This window comes from Lynx rufus, unplaced genomic scaffold (assembly GCF_022079265.1).
Source record: "Lynx rufus isolate CCGP_SWC_20201006 ecotype Redwood Valley unplaced genomic scaffold, mLynRuf1.p SCAF_2, whole genome shotgun sequence".
NCBI classification, from domain to species: domain Eukaryota; kingdom Metazoa; phylum Chordata; class Mammalia; order Carnivora; family Felidae; genus Lynx; species Lynx rufus.
Genome location: NW_025814834.1, coordinates 217,455,554 through 217,470,208, shown reverse-complemented (window position 1 = coordinate 217,470,208; position 14,655 = coordinate 217,455,554). Strand labels below are relative to the sequence as shown.

Below are 14,655 nucleotides of genomic sequence, written 5' to 3'. Positions count from 1 at the left end.
CAGGAGTTTATTTTATTTAATTTAAAATTCTTTTGCCAATGGTGCCAAGTAATGTGAATGCTAATATTGCTTAAGAAAATTAAGTTACTTTCGCTAAACAGATAATCATAAGATGAATCCGTATATAGCTTAACACCATCCACTCACTCCAACAAAGAACACTTAGAACGATCAAAACCTGACAAAAGAAATAGTATGAAAGGTTGAAAAATGTCTCACGTTTTCATATCTCCTGCTGGAAATCAGAAAATGTAACAAAAATTGCACAAAAAAATGACTAAAAATTTAAAAGAGGCAAACTGGTCTTGCAAGGTTGTCATGGTCTATTACTCTTTCTACATAATGAGGAGCCAAAGAAATCTGATGCTTTTAAAAATTAAACTACTAACGTTAAATCGAGAGAATAAAGTTCGCATTTGCTGATGCCAGTTTAAAACTCCCAGGTTAAGTTTCAGGATCAGTTGGTGTAAAGCTGAGATTAACTAGTTTTGTTTGTTTTCTTCTTCTTCTTGGTTCTGGCTGCCAACTGTACGTTAAAACTCAAGGCTTGTTGTGAAGCCTAAAAATATTCACAAATAAGCTTTTAAACTGGCGTCTCTAGAAGGAAGATAGATACAAACAGATTGTGGTAAAAACTGGGGTCAGTGCTCTTGGTGCCTTTTCTATAATTGTACTTGTTTTTTAATTACTTCCTTTCACTGCCAACCTCGGATTACTGTAAAGTATATGTCTTACCGCTTGTGATCAGCTTTGACAACAGTTTCAGCCCCACAACTAGTAGCCACCTGTACATTTGTAAACTGGCCTGGCTCCATTTTGTTTTTAAATGTGTGGGTTATGTTGCAGCTGTTGCACACACGCCCCCCCCCCAACCCCCAGATACCTATTATTTTACACGATTTGATCTACAGGAGGACACTGAGTAATTTACAAACACAATTGTATTCATAAATGGGAACAGAAGGTGAAAGCCGGCTCTTTCAGAATATCGTATGTTAGTACTGAATTGAGATCGGTTTCTTCCATTTCTTATGGTACAAATAAGTGATCTTTTGACAAGAGTAATGACCTCAGTGGATTTGCTTTAATCCTCACATTTATGTATTCATTTATTTATTTTTTTTAATGTCTCCCATGCTACATTATTAGCTGAGTAAGTTAGAAACTTCTGGAAGATAAGGACTTACATAGAATTAGGAGGGTTCTTCTGGAGGGGATAGGAAGTAGGTTCAAAGCCTACCAGTGTAGCCTACCAGTACAACTGTGAATCCTGGGTGAGGTACAAATGCACTTCCACTGAAACGAAGCATTTCTGACCGCTTTTTCTTGGTTGTGAATCTTAATTTTGACTCTAAGATGATAGGTAAGCGCAGCTTTCTTGGATAATCTGAATTCCCAAGTGCCAGGAGTAGGATTTCATTATAAAATTAATAGCTAATCTTATTCTGTCTCCTGAAGATTTAATTGCTATTCTCGTTACCCATTTGAAATCAGCTGTACTGTGTGAACGAAATAAAGACAATAACTCGAACCCCTCTCTGGCTGCACGGGTCGCTTATGGCAGTTCCACACAGTAGTTGGCGCCCAATGGGGGGTCCCTGAGACTTGCATGTAAAACTAGTCTAGATGTCTTCTTTTTTGTAAGTTTTATTTTTGTAATTGTGCATGTAAAGCATCATTGAATCAATGGATCTGTTGAAGAACTCAGCTGCTGGAAACCATGCAAAATGTTTTGAATTGCCCTTAAAATATGGAAAATGTTTTCTGAATGCTTTATATTCTTTCTGCTGTAAATTAAAAATGAAGAAAATTTCCCCATACTATGTGTGTGCTTTGCTTTAACTTTACCTGCTATTGAGATCCAGGGTGACCCAGGATGTTTCAAACCATACGTTTCACGTGTGTCCTTAGATCCAGAGACAGTGTTGTGGCATCGACTATTACATAGTTTGGGACATGTCCGTGAAAAAGAAAACAAAAATTAATATTTATTTATTTATTTATTTATTTAGAGAGGGAGAGCACGAGTGGGGTAAGGGCAGAGAGAGGGAGACAAAGAATCCCAAGCAGGCTCCGCACTGTCAGCATAGAGCCCGATGTGGGGCTCGAACTCCCGAGCCATGAGATCCTGACCTGAGCTGAACTCGAGTAGGACGTTTAACCGACTGAGCCACCCAGGTGTCCCTGAAAGAAAAATTTCACTGTAAGCCACCGTCCCTAGAACCCTTGCTTTCCAACTGTTTTCTCAGGTGCCTCTCAACTGGCATACCGGTTACCTGAAACATAAAGACACCAATTTAAATTCACCTCTGCAGCCAAAATCCTCTGCGGTTTTCAAAAGGCATTTTCCAACTGCCTACTACTATCTGTCTTCTTTTCTGAGAATTCTGTCATCCTCTCCTTCCCTTTCAGTGCAGAGTGTCACCTCGTCTCCCTGGTAGTCCCTCTCCCACGGAGTCCATTGCGGTGCCCCTGCCAGACCACGTCTGCAGGGTTATCTCCCAGCTCCCCCAGGCCCCGGTGGTTTCTAGAGCCAACTGCATTTAAACATTTTCCTTTCTTGTTTATCCTCTTTTATTGTCTTATTTCACCTGTGACCCAACCTGCCCCTTCTGGTTGGTCGGTGCAAACCTGTGCAAACCATTTCCATTTCCACGTTGTCTTTGTTCATGTTTGTTCATCCCTTGCCTGGGAATTCTCTTCTTAGCTACTTACCCAACTCAAATCGCACCTCCTCTGGGACACACTCTTCTTTATCCTAATACACACTAGCATTTCCCTTTTCAAATTATTACACTGACAGAAAAGACAGTTCAGTATTTCAGTGTTTTATTTTTCCTTTCTCATCTGATCTCCAGGCGACCTGGCAGTGTTTTTCAGACTTTTGTTTGTTTAAGGGAGGCGTCGTCTACGTTGGTAGGAATATTTTCAATAACCGCTTTAAGTTCATTGCAGAGTAACTCTCCACCTGCAGCCTATCAAAAGCTGAGGACCTTCTCTGCCAGGGCCCGGGGAATGCAGAAACGTAGACACTAAACAGTGCCTGATGCCCAGGCTCCCGTCATGGTCTGTGCGGTGACAAATATTTGAGTCACAAATGAACACGGAGAAAGGAGTCTAACCCAATCAACGCTCATGATAAATACCCCAAACGGACTCCCTGTCTCATGTTAACAAATCTTCGGGGGGAAGCGTGGTGTCTCCAGGACCACTGGGTTAACGTGAGACGTCACGCAGGACTGTCAAGGCCGAAGAATAACGTACCCGGGCCCAAAATAACGTACCACGCCACGGCTCTTATTCACCTACACAGTCCCTTTCAGCGTCCTGCGGCGTCACAAGGTTGGCGGCGGGCAGAGAGCTTGCAGCGCGACAGAGCCCAGCGCATCACGCCGCGCGGTCACCGCGCGCCGGCCGCCCAGCCCTTTCGGGTGGCCCCGCCCCCGTGACGCCCCGCCCCCTTCCGGCGCGCCCCTTCGCGGCCGCGGCCGGTGACGTCATCGGCCCCGCGCCTCCGCCCCGCCCGGCTCCCCGGCCTCCCGTCCCGCTGCGCCGCTCTGCCGACCGTCGCCCGCCGCCGCCAAAATGTGAGTGACGCGGCGGGACGCGGGGCGGCCTCGGGTCCCGGAGGGCGGCGGCCCGCGGCTGGGACCCTCCCCCGGCACGGTTCCCGCCGGCCGCCGCTCGGGCGTGAGCTCGCGCGGAAGCTCCCGAGGCCTAGGGGTGGGCGGCGGCCCCTGGGGTGCTGGCTGCAGGCGGGCCGACAGCCTCGCGGCCGTCGGGCGATCGCGGAAGGGACAGGGCGGGGTGGGGAAGCCAGGGGCTTCCCGGAGCTAGGAAACGCCCCCACCCCCGCCCCTACCGCAACCCCACCCCTTCTCCTCTTGCCTCACCCCCCGGCCCGAGGTCCCAGAGGGGATCGGTGGCCACTGCCTTACACCTGGAGCGCCTGCTCGCTGCCTGGTGCTGGGCTGGGCTCCGGAAGTTGCAAGGGAAGAGACCTCGGCCCTGTCTAGAGGCACCTATGATCAGAATGGACTCAGGGGCAGACCTGTGGACCTTCTCTGTTTAAGCAGAAGCTGTCTTGTTGTAGTGGCCCTTGAAAACGTGGAGTTTACCGTGGTAACATTGAGAGAAAACCGTCAAGAGTCACGAGGACCCTCTGTCCCCCTCCAACCTGTACATTGCTCACCTACAGAGGAGCAAGGAATGGGTGCTTTCCCTGGGTTCCTTGTAGGAACTGAGGATCGCCACAGGAGTGTACCTGGCTGAGGCTGCTGGGCCAGTAAATTACAGTGGTGAAGATCTAGATCCATAGAATTCTGTGGAACCTGGTCTAAAGACAGACTCCACCGCAGCCAGCTGCGTTGACTTTCGTAACCCCGCTTTATGCATCTGTAAAATGGGGTTAATAGTAGGTAGTACCTCCCTCAAAGAGTCGTGAGAATTAAATGAGAAAACTCTTGGAGAAAATGTACCAGTACATGGCCCTTTGCGATTATCTATCAGACGAAACGATAAATAAATAAACTGTAAGGGCAGGCACGTCATCTACTGCATCCCTGGTCTTTGACACCTGGTAGGTATAAATAACTTGAATCAATGGATGCATCAGTAGCTCTTGTATGCGAGACATGTGCCAGGTGCTGTCTTGGACACAGGGACGAGACCTCTAAGGCACAGGAGTCCGTGATCTATTAGGAGAGCAAGACATTACTGATCACCTTTGAACAACATGGGTTTGAACTACACAGGTCCACTTACGGGTAGATTTTTCTCTGATAAATACAGTACGGGCTGTAAATGTATTTTCTCTTATGAGTTTCTTAACATTTTTTCTCTAGCTGACTTTATTATAAGAATACAGTATATGAGACACCTAACAAACAAAATATGTATTAATCAACCGTTTATGTTTTTGGTAAGGCCCCTGGTCAACAGCAGGCTGTTAGTAGTTAAACGTTTGGAGGAGTCAAAAGTTGCATGCAGATTTTCAACTGTGGAGGGGGCAGAAGAGGTCGGCGTCCCTTACCCCCACCTTGTTCAAGGGTCAACCGTGTGTGTGTGCGTGTGTGTGTGTGTGAGAGAGAGAGAGAGAAATCAAAGTGTGACCAACCTAATAACGGAAGCAATGAGGAACTTCAAAGCCACAGTGGTCAAGAAAGATCTGGCTGGGGAGAAGTAAGGCATTCAGCAAGGATTTTAAGAGAGGAGTACCTTTTAAGAGAGGAAGCATCATTTCACTTCATCTTTCCCACTCGCACCACCCCTCCTACCTGCACCTCGCTGTTCCTGACCCTGTTTGTGTAAATACATTTCTCTGTACTGGAAAAGTGGCATTCTGTAACTGTTTATAACTTTGAAAACCATTCTTACCACAGTGAGAGAGCAGACGAGTACTGGCTGCATTTAAGTGGATGTGTGCCTTTAAACAATTATAAAAAAAAAAAAAAATTGGAAGGTTGAGTTTCCCTATTGTAGGATCCCTGATCTTAAGATCAGGTGCTTCAGTGATGCAGAGTAGATCTTATTAAACCTGCACTTTAGACCCCGGTCACTTTTAATATATGGATGAATCTTGAAGTTTATAGGGGAATCAGAAGATATGTCATTGAAACCTTTGTTTATTACTGTAGGAAGGATTTCTCTTTGTGCTTTAGTTCTGCCAGTGAGGGTCTTGGAGTAATGTCTTCATACGTACAACGATGTAATATTTGGAATAATAATTTACTCACGCTTGTGCCTTTACACATTTCAGGTCTACAGGTGCACCTGCAGGTTCGAGTGCTGCCTCTGGCAGTAACCGAAGACTTCAGCAGACACAAAATCAAGTGGATGAGGTATTGTTCTAAAATGTTGCCCACAGTGACTTTTAAACCAGCATGGGAACACTGGAAATAATTCTGTTTAGAAAAAGTATCAGAAAAGCATGAATGGAAAGGAAACTTCGACCGTTTCATAAATGTAACAAAAATGTTGTCCCCTCCTATTCTGAAAGCTCTGAGCTAAGCTTCTGAGAAGTTAGTCTCCAGATGTCATGCTGGTTTCCCTGTGACTGAACCACATATCTAAACCACAAACACTCCTCCTGAGAACATTCCTCCAGGAACCACCTTAAAGATATATTTTGCTGCAATTAAAAAAAAAAAAAAAAGGAAAAAAAAGAACTACTTTATAAAATAGGGTAATAGAGTTTTAGATTGTTCAAGCCAAGACCAATCCCTCTTAGCAGATTTTTCATCAAAATGCTTCTTTCGGTAGCCTGACTAACTCGTCCCCAAGCTTGAGCAAGCCTCAAATTCAGTTCTGGTTGTCACCCATTCGTGTACAGAAGGCAGGTGCTAGCAACCTGCTCTAGCCCGACAAATCTGTATTTGTGGGCTTCTCAAGTCAGAGGACCCTCAGAGCGTCTTTTGTTCTGCTCTGCGTTTGCAGACCCACAATGGAAGACTGTGTGAGATTCAGACTAGTATTTATGTGGCAATTCTGTATTTAGCTTTTTTTAAAAAAAATTTGTTTTAACGTTTATTTATTTTTGAGACAGAGAGAGACAGAGCATGAACGGGGGAGGGTCAGAGAGAGGGAGACACAGAATCTGAAACAGGCTCCAGGCTCTGAGCTGTCAGCACAGAGCCCGACGCGGGGCTTGAACTCACGGACCACGAGATCATGACCTGAGCCGAAGTCGGACACTTTACTGACTGAGCCACCCAGGCGCCCCTGTATTTAGCTTTTTGAGGAACTACCAAACTTTCCACAGTGGCTGTACCATTTTGCATTCTCAACAGTGACGTCCAGGGGTTCCTGCTTCTCCACATCCTCACCAACACTTGTTGTTTTCTGTTTTCTTGGAGTGTAGCTGTGCTAGTTAGTGAATATGGAAGTATTGCATTGTGATTTTGGTTTTCATTTCCTTAATGACCAATGATGTTGAATATCTTTTTATGTGCTCGTTGGCCATTTGTACACATTCTTTGTAGAAATGTCTATTCAAGTCTATTGGCCTGTTTTTTGATTGGGTAGTTTCTCGTTTTGTTGCTGGGTGGTAAGCGCTCTTCATATATTCTGGATATTATACCCTCTTTAGGTTAAAAATCATTTTAGGGTTAAATGATTCGCAAATATTTTTTTCCATTCTGTAGATTGTCTTTTCACAGCCTTGATAATGTCTTTTGATACATAAAAGGTTTTAATTTTTATTAAGTTCAATTTATTTATTTTTGTTGTCGTTCTTGACTGGGTGTAAAATCTATAGCTAAATCTAAGGTTATGACGGGGGCGCCTGGGTGGCTCAGTCGGTTGAGCGTCTGACTTCGTCTCAGGTCATGATCTCGCGGTCTGTGAGTTCGAGCCCCGCATCGGGCTCTGCTGACAGCTCAGAGCCTGGAGCCTCCTTCAGGTGTATCTCCTTCTCTGTCTGCCCCCACCCCTCCACTCTTTGTCTCTGTCTCTCTCTCTCAAAAATAAATAAACATTTTTAAAAAATAATAAAGTTATGACGATTTGCTCTTAGGTTTTCTTCTAAAAGTTTTATAGTTTTTAGCTCTCATATGTAGGTCATTCATCCATTTTGAGTTAATTTTTACATATAGGGTGAGGTATAGGGGTCCAACCTCATTGTTTTGCCTGTGGCTGTCCCATTGTCCTAGTACCATTTGCTGAAGAGACTGTCCTTTTCCTCACTGAATGCTCTTGACAGCCTTGTCAAAAATCAGTCAGCTGTAGATGTTTGGGTTGATTTCTGGATTCTCAGTTCTGTCCCATTGGTGTGCATGTCTGTCTTTTTGCCAGAGGCACACACTTTGATTACTGTAACTTTGTTGTAAGGTTTTGAAATTGGGAAGTCGGAGTCCTCCGACATTTTCTTTTTCAGTATTGTTTTCAGCTATTTCGGTCCCTTGCAATTCCATCAAAATTTAAGGATCGGCTTTTCCATTTCTGGGAGGAGGTTGTAGGGGGGAGAAGGACAGTGGAATTTTCATACAGATTGTGTTGAATCTGTATGCCTGTACATTGCTTTGAGGCATCTTGCCATCTTAACAATATTAAATGTTCCCGTCTACGAACACGGAATGTCTTCCCTTATAATTAGGTCTTTAATTTCTTTCAGCAGCGTCATAGTTTTCATTGTGCAGATCTTTTGCCTCCTCGGTTTGATTTATCCCCTAGGTATTTTATTCTTTTGGATGCTGTTGTTTATGGAATTATTTTTTTTAATTTCCTTTTTCTTTCTAGTATATGGACACATTCTGATTTCTGGGTGTTGATCTTGTAACCTGAACACTTACCGAATGTGTTTATTAACTCTAGCAGTGTGTGGACGCTTTGGGATTTTCTGTATGTGGAGTCGTCTGCAAATACAGATTTTATTTATTTCTTTCCAATTTGGATGTCTTTTTTTCCTTTTCTTGCCTAATTACTCTGGCCAGAACTTCCAGTACAGTGTTGAACAGCATTAGTGGAAGTGGGCATCCTTATCGTGTTTCGATCTTAGGGACAGACTCTGTCTTTCACTTTCACGTTAAGCATGGATATTCGTTGTGGGTTTTTCCATAAATGCCCTTTCTCTTGTTAGGGAAGTTCCCTTCTATTCCTAGTTTGCTGAGTGTTTTTGTCATGAAAGAGTGAGCACCGCCCCCCTCCCATTTATAAATGGAAGTTTGGCCCAAAGTAATAAAGTGCTGACCTGAAAGAAAACGTGCTGTTTACTTCACTGAGCCTTGTGTTTGTTCTTCCCTTCCTCTGTGTGTAACTCGGTGTGATCACGTTCGTTCAGGTGGTGGACATCATGAGAGTCAACGTGGATAAGGTGTTGGAAAGAGATCAGAAGCTCTCGGAATTAGATGATCGTGCAGACGCACTGCAGGCTGGAGCTTCCCAATTTGAAACAAGTGCCGCCAAGCTGAAGAGAAAATACTGGTGGAAGAATTGCAAGGTAACTTTCTTTTCACTGGTTTTTGCATTAAGTCACCCTCTGCAGTCTCAGAGGGGCAACTAAGGCCCCAAGTATGGGACTTCTGTGAATGTTGGAGGTGAGTTGGACGTCCCGTACGTGGAAATTTGGATTGACTCTGAGTCTAAGGCACTGACTGCCTGCCCTTTCCCTAGCCCCTCAGCTAGGAATTCTTCAGGTTCTGTGGCTGACCTTAAGAAGCACACAGAACAGGAATGTCCAAAACCAATCATAAACAGAAGCCGCTTTCAACCCCCCACCCCCGCATCGCCCTGAACACAGACTGGCCAGAGAGGGCTGGGGTCGGTGGTCACTTGTCATGTGGTTGAGTGCATGGCTCCAGCGTGACGAGAAAGGGCAGCTGGCGAGCCAGTGTGCCCCGCAGGAGCGCGGAGAGCAGCCCTGCAAGGAGCCTAGCCCAGAGCAGATGTTCTGCAGCTACCAGGGCCCGGGTGGACCCCGCCCCCTTCCTGGGACAAAAGCGACGCTTCCGGACACGCAGGACAAGTTAGCAGCCCTTCCTTACGTGAAGAACTTGTGTGCACAAAATAGATGCCTTTCTGGGGACCGCAGGCCATCTGACCGTCTTACAAAAAGCAGATAAATAAATACCTTCATGCCCCGAGTGAGAACAGGAAGTTTAGGCTTCAAAAATTGTGAATTATTTCAAATTGTAGTGCACCTTAATTCCTCTGCCAGTGACTAGAATGCGATGCTCCTCAGTGAGCACGTTGACCTCTGTGTTTGAAATGTGAAATGGTCTGTTTCACAGATGTGGGCGATAGGGATTGTCGTCGTGGTCGTCATCATCATCATCATCATAGGTGAGTTCTCTGGCCTCAACTCCTCGTTCGGGTCTTCTCTGTATGTTCACTGCTGACCTCACGTACAAGAACTCAGAGTAAAAGTTCCCTCAGAGCTGGTAGTTTACTCCAGAGATTTTCGTTTTCTTCAGTAAACGTTTTAAATACTTGAGTGTTGTTTCGTCAAAGTCCAAGATTTTTTATATAAACATTGATCCTTTGAAGTTAGGGAAAATGCATTCATTGTCACTGACCCACCCTGTAGGTCAGTGGTATCCTGTACCTCTGAGTACATTTTCTTTTTTTAATTTTTTTTTATTTTTGAGAGAGAGCGCGCACGCGCACGCATGAGCAGGGGAGGGACCGAGAGAGAGGGGACAGGATCCCAAGCGGGTCCCGCGCTGACAGCAGCGAGCTGAGATGGTGACCTGAGCTGAAGTCGAACGCTCGGCCGCCTGAGCCCCCCGAGGGGCCCTCACCGAGCACCTTTTCGTCTGATCCCTCCTTTTACAAGAAACGGTGTGGTCTGCTGATGAAAAGCATGACTGCCTGTTCCCCGCCATGGCTCCACCACCATCAGCTGTGCGGCCTTAGACAAATCGCTGAACGTCTCTGAACCGCCGTCTCCTCATTTGTAGAGTGGGGACGATCACAGTACCTACCCCATATGTCTGTTACGAGGACACAACTGGCTGATCCGTAACAAGCGAATAGCATGGCGTCTGGCGTTTAGTGGTGCCAGCTGTGTAAGTAAATAAATCCGTAGACGCACCCACGCGCCCACAGAAGTATTACTAACTGGCATTGCTGTTGCTACTGTTGTATCTCATCCCGGAACAAGCCGTCGGGGTTTTTAGCCCCATCCGTGGGAACCATTTGCAAAAGCAATCCCTCCCCTCCTTTCTTTTCACAGTGGCCTCGGGCCCTCGGCACAGTTGTGGAGGAGCCCCCAGTGCGAAATCGGCCAGATTGATTTTTGCGTTTAGACCGCGACATGCAGGGTCAGTTCTGGGTTCGCCCCGAAACACTAAACTGCTGTTTCCTCTGCTCTTTTTCCGTCTCCCCTGCTTGTTAGTGTGGAACGTGTCCCCGTGAAGAAACAGTGAAGCTCCGGCCTGCTGTTCGAGAAACCTCTTCAAGACGTTTGACTTAGAACCTGCTATACTCTCGAGCTCGCCTACTGTTCTGTCTAAAGTGAATATTTTCTGTTTGTTACTGTCAAGTTTAATTTCTGGGAAACGTGCCTTTGTTATCGTAAGCACTCCAAACTTGAAGTGCGGCCACCCGGCCCACACTTGGCCCGGCGCCTTCAGACTGCCGCGTGGCTGAGGAAGCGGACTTGAGTTCCAGAGTGTCGTAACCTGGAAGTCCCGCTGTGTGATTAATTGCCATTAATTTCAGTTAAGGGGATTCGTTCCCAGAGGCTCCCCCTGTCACACGGCATCTTCAGAACCACATTTTAAACCTTTAGGTAATCAGAATTCCAGTTTGTGCCTTCCAGAAAGAACACTACTGCCTAACACAAATCTGTAACCGTAACAGGTTGTGCCTTACTTTGCTATTTTTCTGATCCCCTGTAAGAGAACTCTGTACTGTTTATAAGCACTACTGACCCTTGCGCTGTATTTAAAAATAAGATTCTGACCAAGAGTTTTTGCTCTTACCGTAGATACGAAGATGTTTACTTTCCTGTTACTGTTTTGTATCACTTGCTAAAAATGTTATTTTCATCAGAAATAATCGCCTCTCGAAAACATTTTTACGGAGCTGAGGCCATGACCAAAGTTTCTATTTTGCCAAAAAGTTAAATGCCAGTACAGCGTCCTCAAGTCGGTTCCCGACAGATAAATTCAGAAAAGTGACAAATGGAACTCAAGGTGCCTTTCAGAATTAAAATGATAACATTACAGTGAACCTTCTACATCCTATCAGGCCTTTCTTGCCTTTGAGATGCTGTTTGTGGTGCAGCTCCCGCCTGCACCCCACGCCCCCACCCTGATTGAGCATTTCTCCCAGGGGTTAGAGAAGGTCTAAGCTAGACTCCAACCATCTCCTACCCAGACGCCGATCTCTGTCTACCCAGAGGTTTGCAGATTGTCGGCTCTGGACTCCAGTAGGTTTCTAATAATTACGTGAGCAGCAACTTTATAGCCTTCGAGTGAGACCCATCTGTGAACTGGTCATTAGGTGGCCCCGTCCCCATAGACGATGGCTTTTTGGAGTTTGTTTCCTGTTTTTATCCCTATTCCACTTCCTAAATCTGTCTTCTAAATTATGCTTTCAGTGAGGCATCGGTCAAGGGTGGATGACTCTTCTCACAGAGAATAGCTAACCAGAGACACTTTCTTTTTTCGATGTCATAGACTGCACAAGATGCTGCTTTGGAAATAGCGTTGTCATCTGAGAGCCTTGTGTATGTGAGACTCTCGTCATCAGGGTGTGTGGCTTAAGGATGGGAATTTAGGTAGGAATGACAACAGGCAAGGAGGCGCTGAGGGAGAAATACAGAGGGATCAACACTCTGGCCCGCTGTTACGGAGGATTCTAAAATTCCTGTTCACGTGCTAGCGTGTGACTTACAAAGCAACAACAGTTGAGGTGTGCAGGAACACGGGCTCCGTTTCTTTAAGATCTGTTCCCCTGACATCACTGAAGTGATGCAGTGTTGAGGACACCCCGGCTGGGAGAAGGAAGCAGCGGTCAGCGTCGGGACATTGGCTCGCCCTCGGCTCAGGGTCCCTGGCCGTGTCTGACTCTGAAACCTTGGTGCTCCCTCCTTGCCTGATGCCCAGTCCCATGTAACCCGCCAGCTCCTGCATTAACCCAGGGGCGCCTCGCTTGTATCTGTGCATTTGGCTGGGAACTTGCCCACTATTATGAGCTGAATAAACCGTTTATAAACTTGAGTCTGGTACCTGTGTGCTTGTAAGATAGCTGCGCCCTGGTCCAGGTCTTCCCAGCGGCGTTCCTTGCTGCCGCCCCCACCTCTCACCTCCTGGTCCCCAGCCCTTCCCCGTCCCCTAGTGCACAGAAGCGAACCCCTCCCCTCGTGAGCAGTATAGGACGTGAGTGAGGAACTGACTTTTCCACGGTTACCGAAATGGTCAGGATCCGGCTTTAGAGTTTCTTAAATCTGTCATCTTTAAAGAGTGATGTGCAGGGCACCTGGGTGGCTCGGTCGGTTAAGCATCTGACTCTTGATTTCAGCTCAGGTCACGATCTCACGGTTCGTGAGTTTGAGCCCCGAGTCAGCCTCCACACTGGCAGCTCAGAGCCTGCTTGGGATTCTGTCTCTCCCACTCTCTCTATCCTTCCTGCATGCATGCTCTCTCTCTTTCAAAAATAAATAAATAAACTTAAAAAAAAATAGTGATATCCAGGCTGGCCGTGTATATGGGAGGATAGATAGCCACCTATAGGGCACAGGGGTAGCTAGTACACAGATGGGTGACAGGCTTCTCCAAACACACGGCTCGTTTTGACTCTGCATATCCTTCCCCTTGAAAACACTTTCACTCTTAATCTACAATCCCTAGGGAACAATATAAAATGGGTGGAAGTAGCCTTTGCTTATGTTTACAATAAAATGCCAGTTTCCGATGAAGTCCTATTGAGAGAGAAGACATTGACTTCTTCCCAATGCCTTGGATAGATGGTCACTGCTTTTCTTGTCTGACCTACTATTATGTCCCAGGAAAGCACTAACAATAGAATTGTGCTGTTTGCTCAGGACCTTTATATGATGAAATCTGTATGAATTTGGGTGCCATTTTCAAGATTTTGAAGGAAAACCTACCATCAATGGGCCCTTCTCTACCCCTCCCTTAATGTCAGGATTCCTTAGCCAGCTGGATACCCCTCAGCCAACTTCTCTCTCCATCCTACCTCTCTCCCTGGGCAATCTTACCTATTCCCACATCTCTTATCCATTAGTGTCCTGATGATTCCTGGCCTGGTACACACAGGCCTCTCAAACTCAAGGTGGACCAGACAGAATCAAGCATTCCCCTGCCTCACGCCTCTCTTCTTGCCATTAACAGTGTCTGTTCCAGAGAATGGCACCACCGTCCTTCCAGGGTCCACACTAGACAAGTCCATATATTTGAGAGAGAGAGCGTGAGCAGGGGAAGAGCAGAGAGAATGGGGGACAGAGGATCCCAAGCAAGCTCCGTGCTGACAGCTTAAAGCCCAACGCGGGGCCTCGAACTCACGAACTGGGAGATCATGACGTGAGCCGAAGTCAGGCGCTCAACTGACTGAGCCACCCAGGTGCCCCTGGACTTGCTGATATTTTCGATCACCACACAGGTCACTCAGAATGTGCTGCAGGTGTGCTGTATAACAAACACTACAGATAAAAATTTCAACGGCTTAGAGTTCTTTCCTCACTCAGGGTACACATCCAATGCCAGGCAGCAGGAAGCCCCTATCATCAGTGGCTCGGGGAGGGGCTTCCTGTAAACATTCGTTTCTGGTTCACTGTGTATCGCTGTGGCAGGAAGGGAACATCAGGGATTGCGCACTGGCTCTCCAAGGCTCTGTCTGGAAGTGGGGCTGACAGCTCTGCTCACATTTTACTGGCCGGAGCAGGTCACATGACCATGCCTAACCTCAGAGGGGGCAGAGAACACGTGTCGCCGGAAGGATAAATGCAACCTGTTTATGAACATTCGCCTTCCTGGTGGCAATTGATTTCAAAGAATGGAGCAAACTCCTCTTGTCTCATAACTATTTTCTAATGAGTGATGAATCCTACATGATAAAGTCGGTATTTGCATCACTAACAAAATGTTTCTTAAAGTATGGTGATTTTTTTTTTAATTGGTTTTGAGTGAGGATTGTTGCTTTAAAATTAACCAAACTGTTTTTGTGCATTTAAAAATAGCATCCTTGGGGCGC

General features: G+C 46.2%; 1 protein-coding gene across 2 annotated transcripts; it reads left to right on the top strand.

Moving 5' to 3' along the window:
• The first annotated feature begins 3,517 nt into the window (after nt 1–3,517).
• On the top strand, nt 3,518–12,662 carry VAMP3 (vesicle associated membrane protein 3). Of its 2 annotated transcripts, XM_047084138.1 has the most exons (6): nt 3,518–3,587; nt 5,759–5,840; nt 8,777–8,935; nt 9,726–9,777; nt 10,395–10,502; nt 10,832–12,662. In XM_047084138.1, coding segments are annotated over exons 1-5 (360 nt in total). In that variant the 5' UTR covers nt 3,518–3,585; the 3' UTR covers nt 10,460–10,502; nt 10,832–12,662. The 2 variants fall into 2 exon arrangements, with proteins under 2 accessions (XP_046940094.1, XP_046940095.1); XM_047084139.1 differs by lacking the exon at nt 10,395–10,502 and having other exon boundaries at nt 3,525–3,587.
• The last annotated feature ends 1,993 nt before the right edge of the window (nt 12,663–14,655 follow it).